The sequence below is a fragment of the Cicer arietinum genome, chromosome 7 (genome assembly GCF_000331145.2).
Source record: "Cicer arietinum cultivar CDC Frontier isolate Library 1 chromosome 7, Cicar.CDCFrontier_v2.0, whole genome shotgun sequence".
NCBI lineage: Eukaryota > Viridiplantae > Streptophyta > Magnoliopsida > Fabales > Fabaceae > Cicer > Cicer arietinum.
Genome location: NC_021166.2, coordinates 6,639,887 through 6,656,049, shown reverse-complemented (window position 1 = coordinate 6,656,049; position 16,163 = coordinate 6,639,887). Strand labels below are relative to the sequence as shown.

At 29.1% G+C, this 16,163-nt stretch overlaps 1 protein-coding gene and 1 long non-coding RNA gene across 4 annotated transcripts in view; one reads left to right on the top strand and one right to left on the bottom strand.

Moving 5' to 3' along the window:
* LOC101506231 (equilibrative nucleotide transporter 8) overlaps positions 1 to 658 on the bottom strand; it is a 2,712-nt gene extending 2,054 nt beyond the window's left edge. Inside the window, exon 1 of the mRNA XM_004508426.4 lies at positions 5 to 658. Within this exon, the coding sequence (XP_004508483.1) occupies positions 5 to 440 (436 nt within the window). The 5' untranslated portion in view covers positions 441 to 658. The remainder of the gene's footprint in view (positions 1 to 4) is intronic.
* A 4,967-nt stretch (positions 659 to 5,625) lies between these two features.
* On the top strand, positions 5,626 to 9,855 carry LOC101505713 (uncharacterized). 3 transcript variants are annotated; one of them, XR_001144321.3, is made up of 4 exons: positions 5,626 to 5,757; positions 6,078 to 6,272; positions 7,745 to 8,098; positions 9,451 to 9,855. It is a non-coding gene; the product is annotated as an uncharacterized lncRNA (long non-coding RNA). The 3 variants fall into 3 exon arrangements; XR_001144322.3 differs by having other exon boundaries at positions 8,819 to 9,855; XR_001144320.3 differs by having other exon boundaries at positions 7,745 to 9,855.
* The last annotated feature ends 6,308 nt before the right edge of the window (positions 9,856 to 16,163 follow it).

Below are 16,163 nucleotides of genomic sequence, written 5' to 3'. Positions count from 1 at the left end.
CCTGCTGATCCAATCAAACTTCCACCAACCAACCCATCTGCTAAACCACATATTACAACAGCTGCCACTGTCATGCCATAAGCACCACTTGGTCTCTCTTTGGTGTTACTTGAAGCCCAATCGATGACAGGAGCTACCATTAGAGACATAACAAACATAGAGAATCCTAAGTTCATTCTCAACCTTAGTGTTGTTTTACTCCAACCTCCCCAACTCATCATCACAAGAAGAACAAACACAGATGAAACCATATAAGCCACTGAGAAAACCTTTTCAATGTGGTTATTTGGATATAAATAGGCAAAATAATCAACTGCTGTTATAAATGCATTCCAAGGAAGCAAGTTTCCAGCTCCAAGCAAGAAATGAATTATGTAAGCAACTCTGTAAGCGTCCCTTGTTTCAATCGGATCGCTTGATACCAGCTTAACGGCTTCCATTTTTTTCTCACTAGCTTATAGCATTCGTCGCATATACTAGTAGTATAAGGCTTTATCTTTGCAAAAATTTTAGCTTAAAATTATTTTTGCAGATGTTTGGCTTTTAAGACAAGTGGGCTAGTACTACTAGTTCTAATTATGGTAAAGCTAGTTTGAGACTAGTGGAAAAGCTCTTGTAGGACTCGTACATATATATACACACAAATATTTGATTGATGGGGTTGGACTTGAGAATTGATATGCTTAATGTATGAATAAGAAAAATTATGCTTTGTGGGGACACAAATGGATGGGTGAAATTAGATATACCATATGGTGACACAGTCACACACGTGTAAGATGTCTTGAAAACTGTACTTTTACACATTTTAACATAAAATTGGATGCTTCATATTCATGACAAGTTTTTGAAGTCTTAGTAGTCTAAAACAATTTGCAAAAACTTTAGTACAAATTTGAAATTAATGTAGATCATATGATAATGTATTTTGACATTAATTAATGGCCCCTCTCAGTGAGATTATACTATATAGTCAATGGCCTCATGGAGAGGAGCATAGAAAAAGGAGGGCTTGTCAAGCGTGATCATTTATAAAAGAAAATGGGCCCTTGAAGCTTAATTATGAGTTTAACTCTGCATAATTTGATACTGTTTAGATAATTTATATACAGTGAGTTTAGGTTAATCAATAATCAATCATGTATTCCCCACCTCTATCTTTATGCATGTCATGTTGATTATCAGTTGCCCTTATCCAAGGCTTTTTTTTGATGATGCTACTAGTTATTGTCCATGAATATTTTCCAATTAACCTTAATTAGATTCTCTTAATAGTATCCAATTAATTAAAGTAATAACAACTTTTACCTCTCTTCGATAAGGCATAGACATAAATACAACATTTTGCTGTTATAGTCTAAAACAAACAAAGTGGCATGGTTGAAATCATGAAATTTTGCAGGCATAAATTTAATATATTTTGGTCAACTATATGAAAGATAGTATGTGGAGATTTTTCTTTATAATGTCATATAGTCAGTGGAGAAGGCAAACAATTACCCAATGATAGTGATTGCTACAAGACTTGAACCTAACCATGTGAAAGTACAAACTTGGATGGACATCAATTATCAACTATAAAAAAAAGTACTTACTATGTATTGCAATTATTTGATACAAGTCAAGTTTAATTTTTTAATTTTTTGTTTCTGCCATTTTTCTTAGTTTTTTTTTTCTCAGTATAATTAGTAATCATTCTGAGTTGATATTTTTTGGCTCAGACAATGATGTGAAATTGAGTCATTGATACAGAATAATGATTCAATTATTAACCAATGAAGCATATTATTGGTCTGGAAACTATTAAGAGTGTGAGTGAGAAAATGACAAAAGTAACTATTCATGGTAGTTTTGACAATCTATAACAAAATCTTAGATAAAAAAATGACAGCGATACATAAGAAACTAAAGTGATTTTCTCAAAAGGAAGTTATTATCTCTAGGAAGCAAAGCTTCTGCAACTTGTCTCATTCAATGTTACCAACCGTTCATAATGGTAAAGTTTGAATGAGCTTTAGCATAAAGATTTTAGTGTGTCCAGTATGAGATTGTGTGATTCTGACTGATTGATATTGTTATTTGTTAAGATTCAATAATTTTAGCTTACTTCCAAGTCTTTCCACCATGCTAAGATCTATTAGATATAATATTAGTTAATTAAATTAATTAGTTAGTTGTTTTTATTGTCTATATAAATTTTATTGTATTTATTCATGTAACAACAATTTTTTTCATTATTCAATATATTTTTATTTATTTTTTATACATTTATGATTTCTATTTAGAATTCTAATATAGTATCAGATAATATTTATCAACTAATCATTTTGAAGCTTCTTCAACTCTCAGCGTAAACATAAAGTAGAAGAAACAAGAAGAGTTTGAAGAAACACAAGATCTACATCTTCAAGATAGTGTTGAAGATTTTTTTTGAAATTTCAACAATTCAATCAACAACAAAAAAAAGTACAATAGTCAACAATAATGTATTACCAACATAGTGTGGTACATTCGACAGATAAATTAGTCTTTTAAATATGTAGTCATGATTTTGATTCTTAATCGATGTGTCTAAAAGAACATTTATTAAAAATGCAAGTCCCTTTGATAGATCTGTATACTTTGAAAAATTAATGTTTTGTCTTTCATCGAAAATACCTTTATCAACAAAAGAAAAAGTAATAGGTGTATTGGTTAGTTTAATGATTATAATTAGAACAATTTGGACCAAGGAATGATGTTTAGAAGGGAAAGTAGGTGTGAACTATGTTGTGAAAAGGGTTATTTTAAATCCCAAGGATTCTTATCTAATAGTATCACATATATCTGCCAAGACTTCATTGGCCATTGGAATAGAATATTCTATAGTACAAACACATAATTGGTTGGTCCAAACTTAGAATGATGTCCCATGTTAGGAGTAAAAGCACACCGCCCTCAAAAGAAGGAAATAAAAGAAAGAAATCACTTGAATTTGAGGCTTAACTTTATAGATACCCCATTAGATTGTCTGGCTGCTAAAATATGACTAGTAATTTCTTGTTTCATATATTTTTTGTAGCATCAAATTCTTGCTTTTCATCATTACATACATGCCAGTGGTTGACACATGTTACAAAAATGAGAATTTTAATTTGTGAATATTGAGAGAAACCTTCTTCCATGGTCCATATTAGCAAAAGCTCCACTCAACTAAACTCAACAAATGAAAGTGGTCAATGTCAACGCTCAATGTATCAGCCAGCTATACACAGAATCGTTCTCTGATTCTTTTGATGACTTTTCGACCTCTAACTTTGTATAGAGCTGGTAGTCATGGTATGGTCCCTATGCTTTTGAGTGGATGAAAGTTGACATGTATAGTAAATATAAGAACATTATGTCATGTGCCGTCATACAAAAGATTTTCTATAGACTTAAATTACATAAATTCTAAAGCTCACGAACTTTATTATCACCAACTTACTGTGAATGATGTGTCTTAAATTCCTCCTTGTTTTTATAATCAATATGCATGCTCATAAATGACTTTAATTGGTCAGTTTTCTCGTGTCTCTTGTGAGTGTTTCGTGAACGGATTCTCTTGTTAAATATAACATTAGTCAATAAAACTTTATTAAAGAAAACAAAAACAAAAATGGGAAGACATGTATAAACCTAATTTAGTAACAAATAATGCAAAAGTTATATGTTACTTTTTTTTTTTTTTTTTTTTTATAAAAAAACTCATCTCCATAAAATACTCTTTCTTTATTGATAATAAAATGATTCACTTGTCCTTATTAAAATTCTGTACTACTTTCAAATCATAAGTAATTATGAGATGTATATTATCATTAATGATAATTATATTGGAATATTTCCCAAGTTATAAAATGAATGTTATTTATATTTTTCAATGTAATTTTGATTATTTTCTTTTTATATTATTATTCAATGATTATTATATACATAATTTTTAAAATATTATTATACATCATCACTTTTACGATGAACGTCGTTTAAGGTTATTGCATATCAATAATTAAAAGATAGATAAGTATGCAAAAAATTTAAATGACACTTATTGTGAGACGAATGAAATACATCATATCATCTATTATATTTTTTAAATATAAATTTACTTTTAAATTTTTTTAAATATAAATTTACTTTTAAATTTGAATAAATAAATTTGATGAATTTAGATAATGTTTTGCATAAATTAATGGTACTAGAAGTTCATAAAAACTTGATACCAAGATTGCAAAATAAAAGATTCTAATTCAAGTAACGAAACCTATGCTACCCACGATTTTTCTACTAGTTTTAAAATCATTTGTATACAAATGTTGATTTGTTAATTTATTCTTATTTTGAATTAAAAATCGACAAAGAAAAGGAGGTCAATCAACTATTTGGATAGATTTTTGTAGATAATATATATTTTTTTAAAGGCAAAAGATAAAATAATATAGATATAATTGCTTCTGAAATTCTTTAACTTACTTTCAGATAACAATTCAATTATTTATTTATTTATTTTTTTTTTCGATTTTGTCTTTTATTTAATTTTAAATAATAATTTGACCATTTATATTTTAAAATGTTATGTCAACAATATTATCGTTTATTTACAAAAACTTAAAAAATTTATCAAAATTTTCAAACAAAACTCATAAAATTCAATACCAATTTCAAGAAAATTCATATATTCATTAAATGCATAACTCAAATATTAAAATAAACTCATATTTCCATCTCCAACAACATCAAATTCATCAAATAAAGAATAAAAATATGAGTTTATTTGAAGATTTGAGTTATGAATTTGATGAAATTTGCATTGAAGATGATAATTAATTTTATGGATTTTGTTTGAAATTTTTGATGAATTTTTGTAAATAAAACGATAATATTGTTACTTAAAATTAAATAAAAGATTAAATGAAAAAAAGAATATAAAAGATCAAAGTTTTATCTGAATTAAATTAAGAGACTACGAAAATAATTATGCTAATAATATAATAAGAGTACAAGGAATACTAAAAACCAACCATCCTAAATTATTAATATAAAAAAAGTTTTAAATAGTAATGGGGTAACAGGTGTGCAAAAATATAAATAAGTGTATCATATTGATAAATTGAATTGCACTGCACCACAAAAAATCAAACTATTTAAATGATTCGTAAATTGAACCACATATTTAAAAATAATTTAGTTAATCAAACTTAATTCAAAAATAAATTTAACAATTAATTTTTTTTTCTTACAAAATTTTTTAACTTTATTTTTCTAAAAAAAAATATACGCAATATCGAAACTTTTTTCTTTCAAAAACAATTAAAAGAAAAACCAAATCATTGTATTCTTGAAAATTTTGAGAAAAAAATCAAAAATATTTTTTTTTTTTGAATTTTACTTTTATTGAGAAACTTTTTTATATTTATTTTTCTCGAATGAAATCTTCTTAAAAAAAATCAAAAAATGTTTTACCAAAAGAATTTCAAAATTATTTTTTACATTTATTTAAAAAAAATTCGAAATTTTGTTTACATTTTTTCTTTCTAAATAATTATTTTAATTTTAATTAAAAATTAATTTATATTTATAAATCAATTTTAAACCGTTTGAATTAACTTTGTGTTCAATCAAATGGTGATTTTTATAAAAACTTAAAAAACACTTCAAATCAATATCCCAACTGTATCAGTTGGAGCGGAAGATAGATTAGATTGGCGACCCTAAACCCTCCTTCTCTTGCCGGATATTAAGGTTAGGTCTCACTCCATTTCTTCTCAATTCCGATTTTCGAATTTTCCGCGTTCAATGCTATTTTGTTTTTTGTTTATTTATTTCTCGCTTTTTCTGCTGTTCAATTTCATGCACGAACACACACTTCACTGTCTTCTTCAATTCATATTCATCACGGTGACACTGATGTGGTTATTGCATTGTTAGCAGTTATAAAAGTTCCTTATTTACTGAATTTATACACATATAATGAGAATCCAATATGGAAACATACACAAAATACACCACTTAAAAATAGCACAATTTGATGTACTAATAAAAGTTTTATGATTTCAAACAAGGTTACAAGTTGTGTGAAACTTAAAAACAAACCATCTACGCCATTTAAGACTACAAGGAATCATGCTGACACCTATAGACTAGTGATCACTCACACTTGTTCATGGTGTTTGGATACACGTTTTAGTGCATTCGCTCGTGTCCCAAAGCCACCGTTCGTTAGAAGCTACAAATTGAAGCGTTCATTTGAATAGAAGGTACAAATTTTACAATTTGGATTGTAGCATTATAGTTCTATTCCTTGGTAGCAAATATGAAAGTGATATCTACATTTACAGGGGATGCATTTTGACATGAAATTTCCTTTTGATTTCCTTTTCAATTTACAGGTGATGCTTTTGTTGGGTGTATGATTGCAGTGGAACAAGGAACTTGTTACCACCTGCTTTTATTCTTTACCAGAGTCGATAAATTGTTTTTGGTGTATCAACTCTGGTAAAGGAAAACTCAGTTAGCAGTCTTGTGCTTTTTAAAGCAATTGAGTTTACTTGAACGATCAACTTTCTCTTAGTGCATGAATGGATAGTTTTCTAGCAAAATAAGACAACCTTCCCACTTCACTATTTTGCCTAATTGAGTAGTAATCGCAGAGTTTGTTCTATAATGGTAATATGTGACCTATAGCTGTTAGATGTTACAAAGTATTCCATTGATGTGTCTGGAATATTTGACACTATCTGGCACTGGTATGATAGACATTTTCAAGTACTTGCACTTATGAAGTATTAATAATAATATTATTGTTTGGGGCACAACTTTTGTTGGGATTTTAGTTGACTCAGCTCTTTTGTATCTTAGATTTGTGCTTTAACAATGGCTGAAGATTTCAAATGGTTCTTTGAAATCAAAATAGAGATAGAGAAGCCTCAGATTGAGCCCATAAAATTTCCTACTATTGAGGAAATTTGTGGCCAAGACATTTGGAACATTTGTGCAATGCGCTGTGTAGTTACTAGAGTTATGTGCATGATCAGTAATGAATCCTCCCTTTAATTATTCTGCTTTTCCAAATCAAGTTTACCAGATGATTTACCTATTTATAATTTGTATTGAAAGATGTGCAATTCTTTTGTAAGTTTGGTGTTTCTTTTTGATGATTTCAGATGTTGAAGAAGTAATCTGAAACAAGCTTTACTTGAAATCTATTTTACTATTGTGTCAATGAATTAGACTTAAAGCATGCTAAGATCTTGATTTGTGGTATATACTTCCAAGAACTTCATATTTGAGAATTTTTTCTACTAACTATAAATTTAACTGTTGGCTTTTGTTGTAATTTGTTAACAACCTCAGTTTGAACAGTGTGTATGATAAAATTTCAAGACATGATTTACGATTGGATATCATTTTGTTGTCTGATCCATGTAGTTGATTTTATCTAGTGGGAGAAGGTTTTGATGATTGTTGTTGTAACCTCAGTTTGAACAACAAAATACAACAAAATGATGCCAACAAAAATCCCTAGTTCCCAAAATTTAGATATTGAGATGATTTTTCATAATAGAAGTTGTGGATCTGTAATTTTCTTGTTGTGCAAATGTCAACATAGCCAATCTATTGGGAAATACCAAATGTCATTGAATAGTAATTTCAATTTAGAGACTTTGCAAACTGTTGGAGTATGTTTTGTCAACAAGTTGTTTATTGGGATTCATGTGATGTGTTTCAGGAGGTGGTATTGACATCTTCATGGGCTTGTTTCTTGGAGCACTGTACAGCCCTCTAATCCAAGAAGTGATTGGCAGACACCGGCTTATATATGAAGCAAAGAAGATGGGACGGAGGGGTTGGAGTTCAGCCAGAGCATTTGCTGTTATGGGTTTACTATTCTCAGTTGCTGAATGCTGAGTATGTTGTTGAGAAGGTCTAATGGGTTTGGGAATGAAAGTGTGTATTTGCATCAAGCATTCGAGTTTCATTCTTCATCCTATCATCTGGGTCCCTTTCCAGGCACGAGCAAAACATGGCTACACAAATACTGTTGTTGGTGGGTGTGCTACTGGAGGTGCAATATCAACAAAAGGTAACCCTGTTTTTTCATTCATTTTCTGTCAATTTATACTGATGAGGCATGTACATATACAGACTTGGAAACCTTATACTTTGAACAGTGTTAAGATGCACTTTGAAAAGTTTTTTAGGTTAGAAATTTTTGTAGTCGCACTTGACACTTTGTTCATGCTCATTATTAGGAGAATGCTGCTTTCTAAAAAAGCTAGTTCTTGTATTGCATCAAATGCATGGCACCAAAGGGTGCACTGCACATCATTGTCTCTATAGTGCATACTCAAGGAGACTGGGTTTGGGTGTGTCTGGGATTAGTGAGAGTAGCAGTGATGGGTTGACTAGATCAAGGGTGATGCAATGCCTGCACAAGCATTGGTACTCACGACTCATGAGCTGGATTCACTTGGATGCCATTGGAAGAGAGAATGCTCCTTACATAGGTGTTATTAGTGCCCTAGAGGAGGGACTGCTTCTCTAATTCTTTATTGAGTGTGGTGTCAATGGAGAGCACAAAGTGGTCTTCATTAAGTGCACTTCTAGTGGTTTGGGGTCTTTGGGGGTGGCTTAGCAACATTTATCTTGATATATTTCACCCCAAAACAGAAGGCCATTGGTAAAACTATTTTGTTTATCCCCTTTTCTAAGTTGTTTTCGATTTAAATATAATTTAATGTTATTGAGAACCGGAAATCAGAATAAGTTTTTGTAGCAATAAATTTTCATTGGTTTCTGACAGTGGTACTATATGGATGTAGTTCTGCTGCATATGGGCATTGTAATTCTAGTTTAACTTCTCTTGTTCTTTCGTTCATCTTTTCTCTCATTGCTGAAGAAAGTTGTGCATTGGAGGCTGCAAAGATGAATGAAAAGCAAAATGATGAAAAATGAGAGAAGAAACCAAAATCAGAGGGGGTAATGATCCGGCAAACCAATAATTGAAATCCTCAATGATATAAATCTGTATGAGTTTAGTCAATTTTTATTGTTTCCAATGTTTTCATAGGTAGGCCAAAAGCTGCATGTGTGTTAGTAGGCCTCCTATTACAAGTTTATGTTAGGCAAAGGCCCAATTAACAGGCCCAGTTTAAGTTAATTGCACGTGTTAAATAGAATAAGGGTAGGAAGCTGTTAGCAATTCGGTAGTTTTATGTTGGTTTGGGTTCTTAGAGGTTGTTGTGTTAGTTAATAGCAGTTATTTTATTTCAATTACAGCAGTTTGTATATCTCCCTGTTCCTGTAACCCACTCTGCAGAAAACTATTCTCAAGAGTATTACTAATCATAATACCAGTTCCATTCAATATATATCGTCTTTCTCTTACCCGTTTATACCAGATCTATCAATATGCTGATTGTGCTAGCTTTGCAGCATTCTCCATCGTGATACTGATAGAGAAGTTTTTGGAGAGGCATGAATAGTTTGAGTTCTTGGTGAAAATATTCTGTCCATGTGAAGGGAGCACACAAATTGCAGTATAGGATTTATTTCACATTGGTAATTTATTTGTATACAATGTGATTGGCGGATGCACTCTTCAAACTGGGGAAAGCTCTGATGCAATGCCATATTTTAGGATTGATTAATTTAAATAGTTTTATTTTGGTATTACATTCACTTGAAAATAGAAAAGAGGGAAAGACTGAATTATTTCACTTGATTGAAACATAGAAACTGATACAAATATAGAGATCCTAATTACTGTATCAATGAAATGAAAGATATGCTGCAACCTCATGCATAACAAATGAGAAAGCAAGACTGCTTATTTTCCTATTGTTTCTCCGTACTGATATTAGGAGATTTTGAGTTTTGACAAGCTATGATTTCTTTTACAGCTGTGTTATTTGAACATCAGATATGGGACAATGTATGTGACACTTTATCTCCATATCTTACTTTTTATCTTATACTACATTGTACATGAATTTTGAAAATACCCCACAAAAACAATGGAACACCATATTCATTGTTCCATTTTGATGTTCAAATATCATTTTAATTTTTCTTTTTATGTATTGGAGGGTTATAGCGAAAGGACATTCAAACCTAAACTCACATGCAATTTGTATCAACCACCTTAAGACTTTATTAGGATGCTAAATTAGGCCATCATCCTTGTGCTGCTGTGGGCGTGAAGGTGCCATGGATTTCACAGCCTAGTTATTATTTATTTGTGGGAAAGGACTAAAATGAATGGATTGACAGATGACTGGTCCTTTTAAGTCATCAAAATACAGATTTTCCCTTTTCATTCACATGGCATAATAGAAAGATATTTGTGGTACCTTCACAAGTGGTTCTTAATCCCCCAGATTTCTTCCGAAATTTCAACAATACCCTTTTTTACTTTTCTCAATTTCTCCACTCACGTTTTTCTCAATTTTACAGAATACAGTAATATACTATTTTTAAAAATATTTTTTTTTGACTCAACTGTTATAAAAAATATGTAAAAGTTGAAATCGGTAAAAAAAACATATGTTGAAGTATCGTAAATTGAATTTTACAATATTTATAGAAAACACTTTTTCTTTTCTTGATGTTGATGTCTACTCTTGATATTCATGAATAAATGAATATTAAATGACCCTACTTAGTAAGTCAGTACAACCACATTCCGGGATCCATGTTGGGGTGATGCTAATGCCAAGGCTCAAAGTAACAATTTCACGGAGAGGATGGAACGGTAATGTGACTTTATTAGTACTTTGTGGTCTTTACAGACAGCAGAGGGTGGAATATATAGATGGAAGCGCCACGCGTTACTGTGTGTATCACAAAGTTAAGAATTTTTGACAATAATACAAGCCAGCAACAAACTGGCGTAGGACCGGGATGCTATGCATCGTATAATTATACACAGGAATCGAGTGTTAGAGTTTTTATTCTAATTTAATTGACAAATGTTGATACTATTAGATTGAATGTTTTGTCTGTAAATTAATTATAGTAGTATTTATTATCTCTCCTAAGATAAAAAAAAAAACGTGTACTAGTATTGCTCAACTCAATTGAAGGTCTGTTTGATTCTAGGGTGACAAAAATTGATTTTAAATTAATTGATTTTGTAAGATTGAATTTACTTAAAAATGAGTTGAACGTAAAACGGTTTATGTTTTGGATATATTTACTTAATAAAAATAAGTTGAATAATAAATTTTAATGTAAAAATCAGATTTAAATTCAAAAACTACATATCTTAAGTACAAGTTATAATTAACTTTATACATAAAATAATTTCACTCAAAAATAACATAAATAATTTCACTCAAAAATAACTAAATATGTTAAAGATCAATTTTACACATTTAGAATATAATTTTAAGACATATACCGAATCATTTTGATAACCCTTTTAGCTAATTGCCATTCCATGGAACCCGCCTTGGATCATCAATTTGCATGAATAGGGTCCACTCTTGCTTTGCTTGGCTCATGTTCTTACTATTGGGAGATGCTTTTCAAAATACTACTAATAAATGCATTCCTCAAAACAGAAAACTGAGTTTACTAGAACAAACTTACCCTCTCAATAACTAAGTATAAGAGGATATTTGGAGAAGATTTTGATCTCACTCATGAGAAAGAGTTTGATTTTTCAGTGTGCACTCCTTGTTTAATTTTATTTTTTATTTCATTTAAATATTTTTTTTAATATTAGTCTATGTATGTCTCATAACATTTCATAAGAATATACATTGAAAACATTTAAAAAAATTAAAACAATAACTAAATTTATTAATTTTAATATTTTTTATTTTGTTTCTTATATGCCTTTGGGACTAAGAAAAGTAATGTTCCAGCTTAAAATAAAAATAAAAATAGATTAAAAAAATGATTTATTTAAATCAAATACATAAATGTTTTTCGTTGATATATTTTTATTTTTATTTTAAGATAAAATAATATTTATGTCAAAATACATATTTTAATAATACATTTTTTAATATTTTAAGACAGAAGTATTTCCTTAACTTTTCTCTCTTCACTGAACTTTTTTATACAATGATATCTTGGATATCTGTGTTTTCTTCATAAAACTCAAAATATGTATTAATGAGACTTTTTAATAACTAATGTCTTGACAAAACACTCGCTAATAGATTATGTAAAATATGGAAAATAAAATAGTTCATGTTTTAAAAGAAAAGTAGAAATTAAGAAAGCATTTTTCAAATAAATAAATAAACAAAGCATTTTACTCTCACAAAAAATAACATATTCTTTTATTATATATACATAAACAGAAAAGGAGAGAGGATTTTAATGGAGGAAGTGGGAGAGAAAATAGACACATATTTAATTCAAAAGAGGAGAGAAGATAAATTTTTAATAATTTTGTGATTGGTTTAATAAAAGATAAGAAATTTTAAATATTTTTTTAATATATGATTGAGCTCATATCCTCTACTTCACTTCAAATCTCCTAAAATAAAAGAAGAACAAAAAAACATTTTACAAGAAATTTAAAATCTCTCCGCTCATCTTATTTTCTATAATTTGAACCAAATATATTTTTCTTAAATATTATCTCTCCTTCAAATCCCTCAAATCAAACAAACCTTTAAAGATTTTGTTTTCTTCCTAATATTACAATTAGACTCCTCATTTACTTTCTATTTCTAAAAGTCTCAAATTATCATTACCTATAAAAAAATTTCACAAATTGATTTGATTAAATTGTTTTAAAATTTACTTGTTGAAGTATCAAGTTTTGCTTAAAATCAAACAATCTCAAATTATTAATTCTCTATAAAAAAAAAAGTATAAAATTTTTATTAGTCAACTCTACTTAAGTTCATTGAGCCTCATAAATCTTGATCGTAATTAATTGAGTCTACGGAATCCTCTATGGTTTCATTATTTATGGATGATTGATCATTCACTCTTTAATATTTATTCAAAATCTACCGTTAAATTTAAGCATTCGATAAATTATTAATCTCACTTAGTAAAATATCCAAAATTGTGGGGTTCATAGTACATTTTATGCGGCTTTGTGGCTTCTATAATAAATGTACTCTTTTGTATGGAAAATCAATCAACTTTATTTTTTATTTTTATATTTAGCGTTGGAGGAAGGATAACAAATGTGGTTACTAACTTGCCAATTATAGTGTTTCCTTTGAGAAACTTTAGTTCTGTAACCTCCTAATATTTACTTCTTCATAATTTGTCTCACGCATACATACCCCAAAACGTCCCCTCTATTTCTTAATTTCCTTTTCTTTTTCGTTTCAGTGTAGACACTCTTTATAAATAAAAAATTCGGATCAAACTGCAAATTAACAAATTGTTATTGAATTGAGGTGAACAAATTTCTACTACTCAAACTCTGACTTTGAGTTGTGCAAAATTTATCCGAATCTCTTCTTATGAACGGGGTTACGATGTAGCATTAATTGCAAAGTTGTAAAGAGACATAGAGTTGCAACGATGTAGTAGTAGTAGTAGTAAAAGAAAGAAAACCAAACAGAGCCTTAACTTGAAAAGCGGTGGTGGGCGGGGGGGTGCGAAATTGAAGGGGGTGTGTTTCTGCAACAGTCAGTGAGTGCTGTGGTGGGCTGCTTGAGAAAGTCAGACAGACATGAAATGACATTCAAAAGAAAATTGAAATTAATGCATAACAGACATGATTTTGACGTTTCAGATTCTCATCGTCAGAACACAAATTACCATTCATTTTTTTTTATTTAAAATTAAATAAAATAATCACTATATAATAGAAGCATGCAATATAATATTCTTGGATCTTAATACGTCCAAATTGTAGCTTCTTTTTTGTTTTCCTTCTTAATTTCGTTTACTCTTAGTTTGGTTTAGAAAATAAAAGTAGAGAACATAAATTTAAAAATGAATAAAGTGGTAAAAAATAATATATTTTAATGGAGGAAGTGGGAGAGAAAATAGACACATATTTAATTCAAAAGAGGAGAGAAGATAAATTTTTAATAATTTTGTGATTGGTTTAATAAAAGATAAGAAATTTTAAATATTTTTTTAATATATGATTGAGCTCATATCCTCTACTTCACTTCAAATCTCCTAAAATAAAAGAAGAACAAAAAAACATTTTACAAGAAATTTAAAATCTCTCCGCTCATCTTATTTTCTATAATTTGAACCAAATATATTTTTCTTAAATATTATCTCTCCTTCAAATCCCTCAAATCAAACAAACCTTTAAAGATTTTGTTTTCTTCCTAATATTACAATTAGACTCCTCATTTACTTTCTATTTCTAAAAGTCTCAAATTATCATTACCTATAAAAAAATTTCACAAACGGATTTGATTAAATTGTTTTAAAATTTACTTGTTGAAGTATCAAGTTTTGCTTAAAATCAAACAATCTCAAATTATTAATTCTCTATAAAAAAAAAAGTATAAAATTTTTATTAGTCAACTCTACTTAAGTTCATTGAGCCTCATAAATCTTGATCGTAATTAATTGAGTCTACGGAATCCTCTATGGTTTCATTATTTATGGATGATTGATCATTCACTCTTTAATATTTATTCAAAATCTACCGTTAAATTTAAGCATTCGATAAATTATTAATCTCACTTAGTAAAATATCCAAAATTGTGGGGTTCATAGTACATTTTATGCGGCTTTGTGGCTTCTATAATAAATGTACTCTTTTGTATGGAAAATCAATCAACTTTATTTTTTATTTTTATATTTAGCGTTGGAGGAAGGATAACAAATGTGGTTACTAACTTGCCAATTATAGTGTTTCCTTTGAGAAACTTTAGTTCTGTAACCTCCTAATATTTACTTCTTCATAATTTGTCTCACGCATACATACCCCAAAACGTCCCCTCTATTTCTTAATTTCCTTTTCTTTTTCGTTTCAGTGTAGACACTCTTTATAAATAAAAAATTCGGATCAAACTGCAAATTAACAAATTGTTATTGAATTGAGGTGAACAAATTTCTACTACTCAAACTCTGACTTTGAGTTGTGCAAAATTTATCCGAATCTCTTCTTATGAACGGGGTTACGATGTAGCATTAATTGCAAAGTTGTAAAGAGACATAGAGTTGCAACGATGTAGTAGTAGTAGTAGTAAAAGAAAGAAAACCAAACAGAGCCTTAACTTGAAAAGCGGTGGTGGGCGGGGGGGTGCGAAATTGAAGGGGGTGTGTTTCTGCAACAGTCAGTGAGTGCTGTGGTGGGCTGCTTGAGAAAGTCAGACAGACATGAAATGACATTCAAAAGAAAATTGAAATTAATGCATAACAGACATGATTTTGACGTTTCAGATTCTCATCGTCAGAACACAAATTACCATTCATTTTTTTTTATTTAAAATTAAATAAAATAATCACTATATAATAGAAGCATGCAATATAATATTCTTGGATCTTAATACGTCCAAATTGTAGCTTCTTTTTTGTTTTCCTTCTTAATTTCGTTTACTCTTAGTTTGGTTTAGAAAATAAAAGTAGAGAACATAAATTTAAAAATGAATAAAGTGGTAAAAAATAATATAATTAATTAGTTATTTTGTGTGAATGAAAAAGTGTGAGGAAATAAAAAAAGTATATTTTAAAATAACATAAATATCTTTAGTAAAAATTGAGATATAATATCAATAATAATAATAAAATAAAAAATAAAATAAAATAAAGTAAGAATAATTTTGTCAACTTCCTATTGGAAGAAAAGATAATTATTAGTGGGTCCCGTCAAATATTATTCTCAACTTCTATTTTCAATGTGTTCAAAAGGAGGGAAAGATTATCTATATTTGCGTGTGATCTTTTCTCTTCCAACTTTTCCTTTCCTTTTGTTTCAAATATAGGGTTATGGTGTGTTTGATAGAAAGAAAGATAAAGGAAAGCAAGTGAGAAGAAGAAAAAACAACTATGAAGTGTAATGATTGTTTGATATAAGATAAAATGAAAGGAAAGAAAATTAATAAATAAGTATATTTGAGAAAATGAAATAAATATCCTTAAAGAGAATAATTTAAAAGACAAATATTATCAATAGGACATATTTTGGTCAATTTTTTATTTATTTATTTTTACTTTTTAGAGTTTATTTTTAAATTGAGAGGAAAATTTTATCG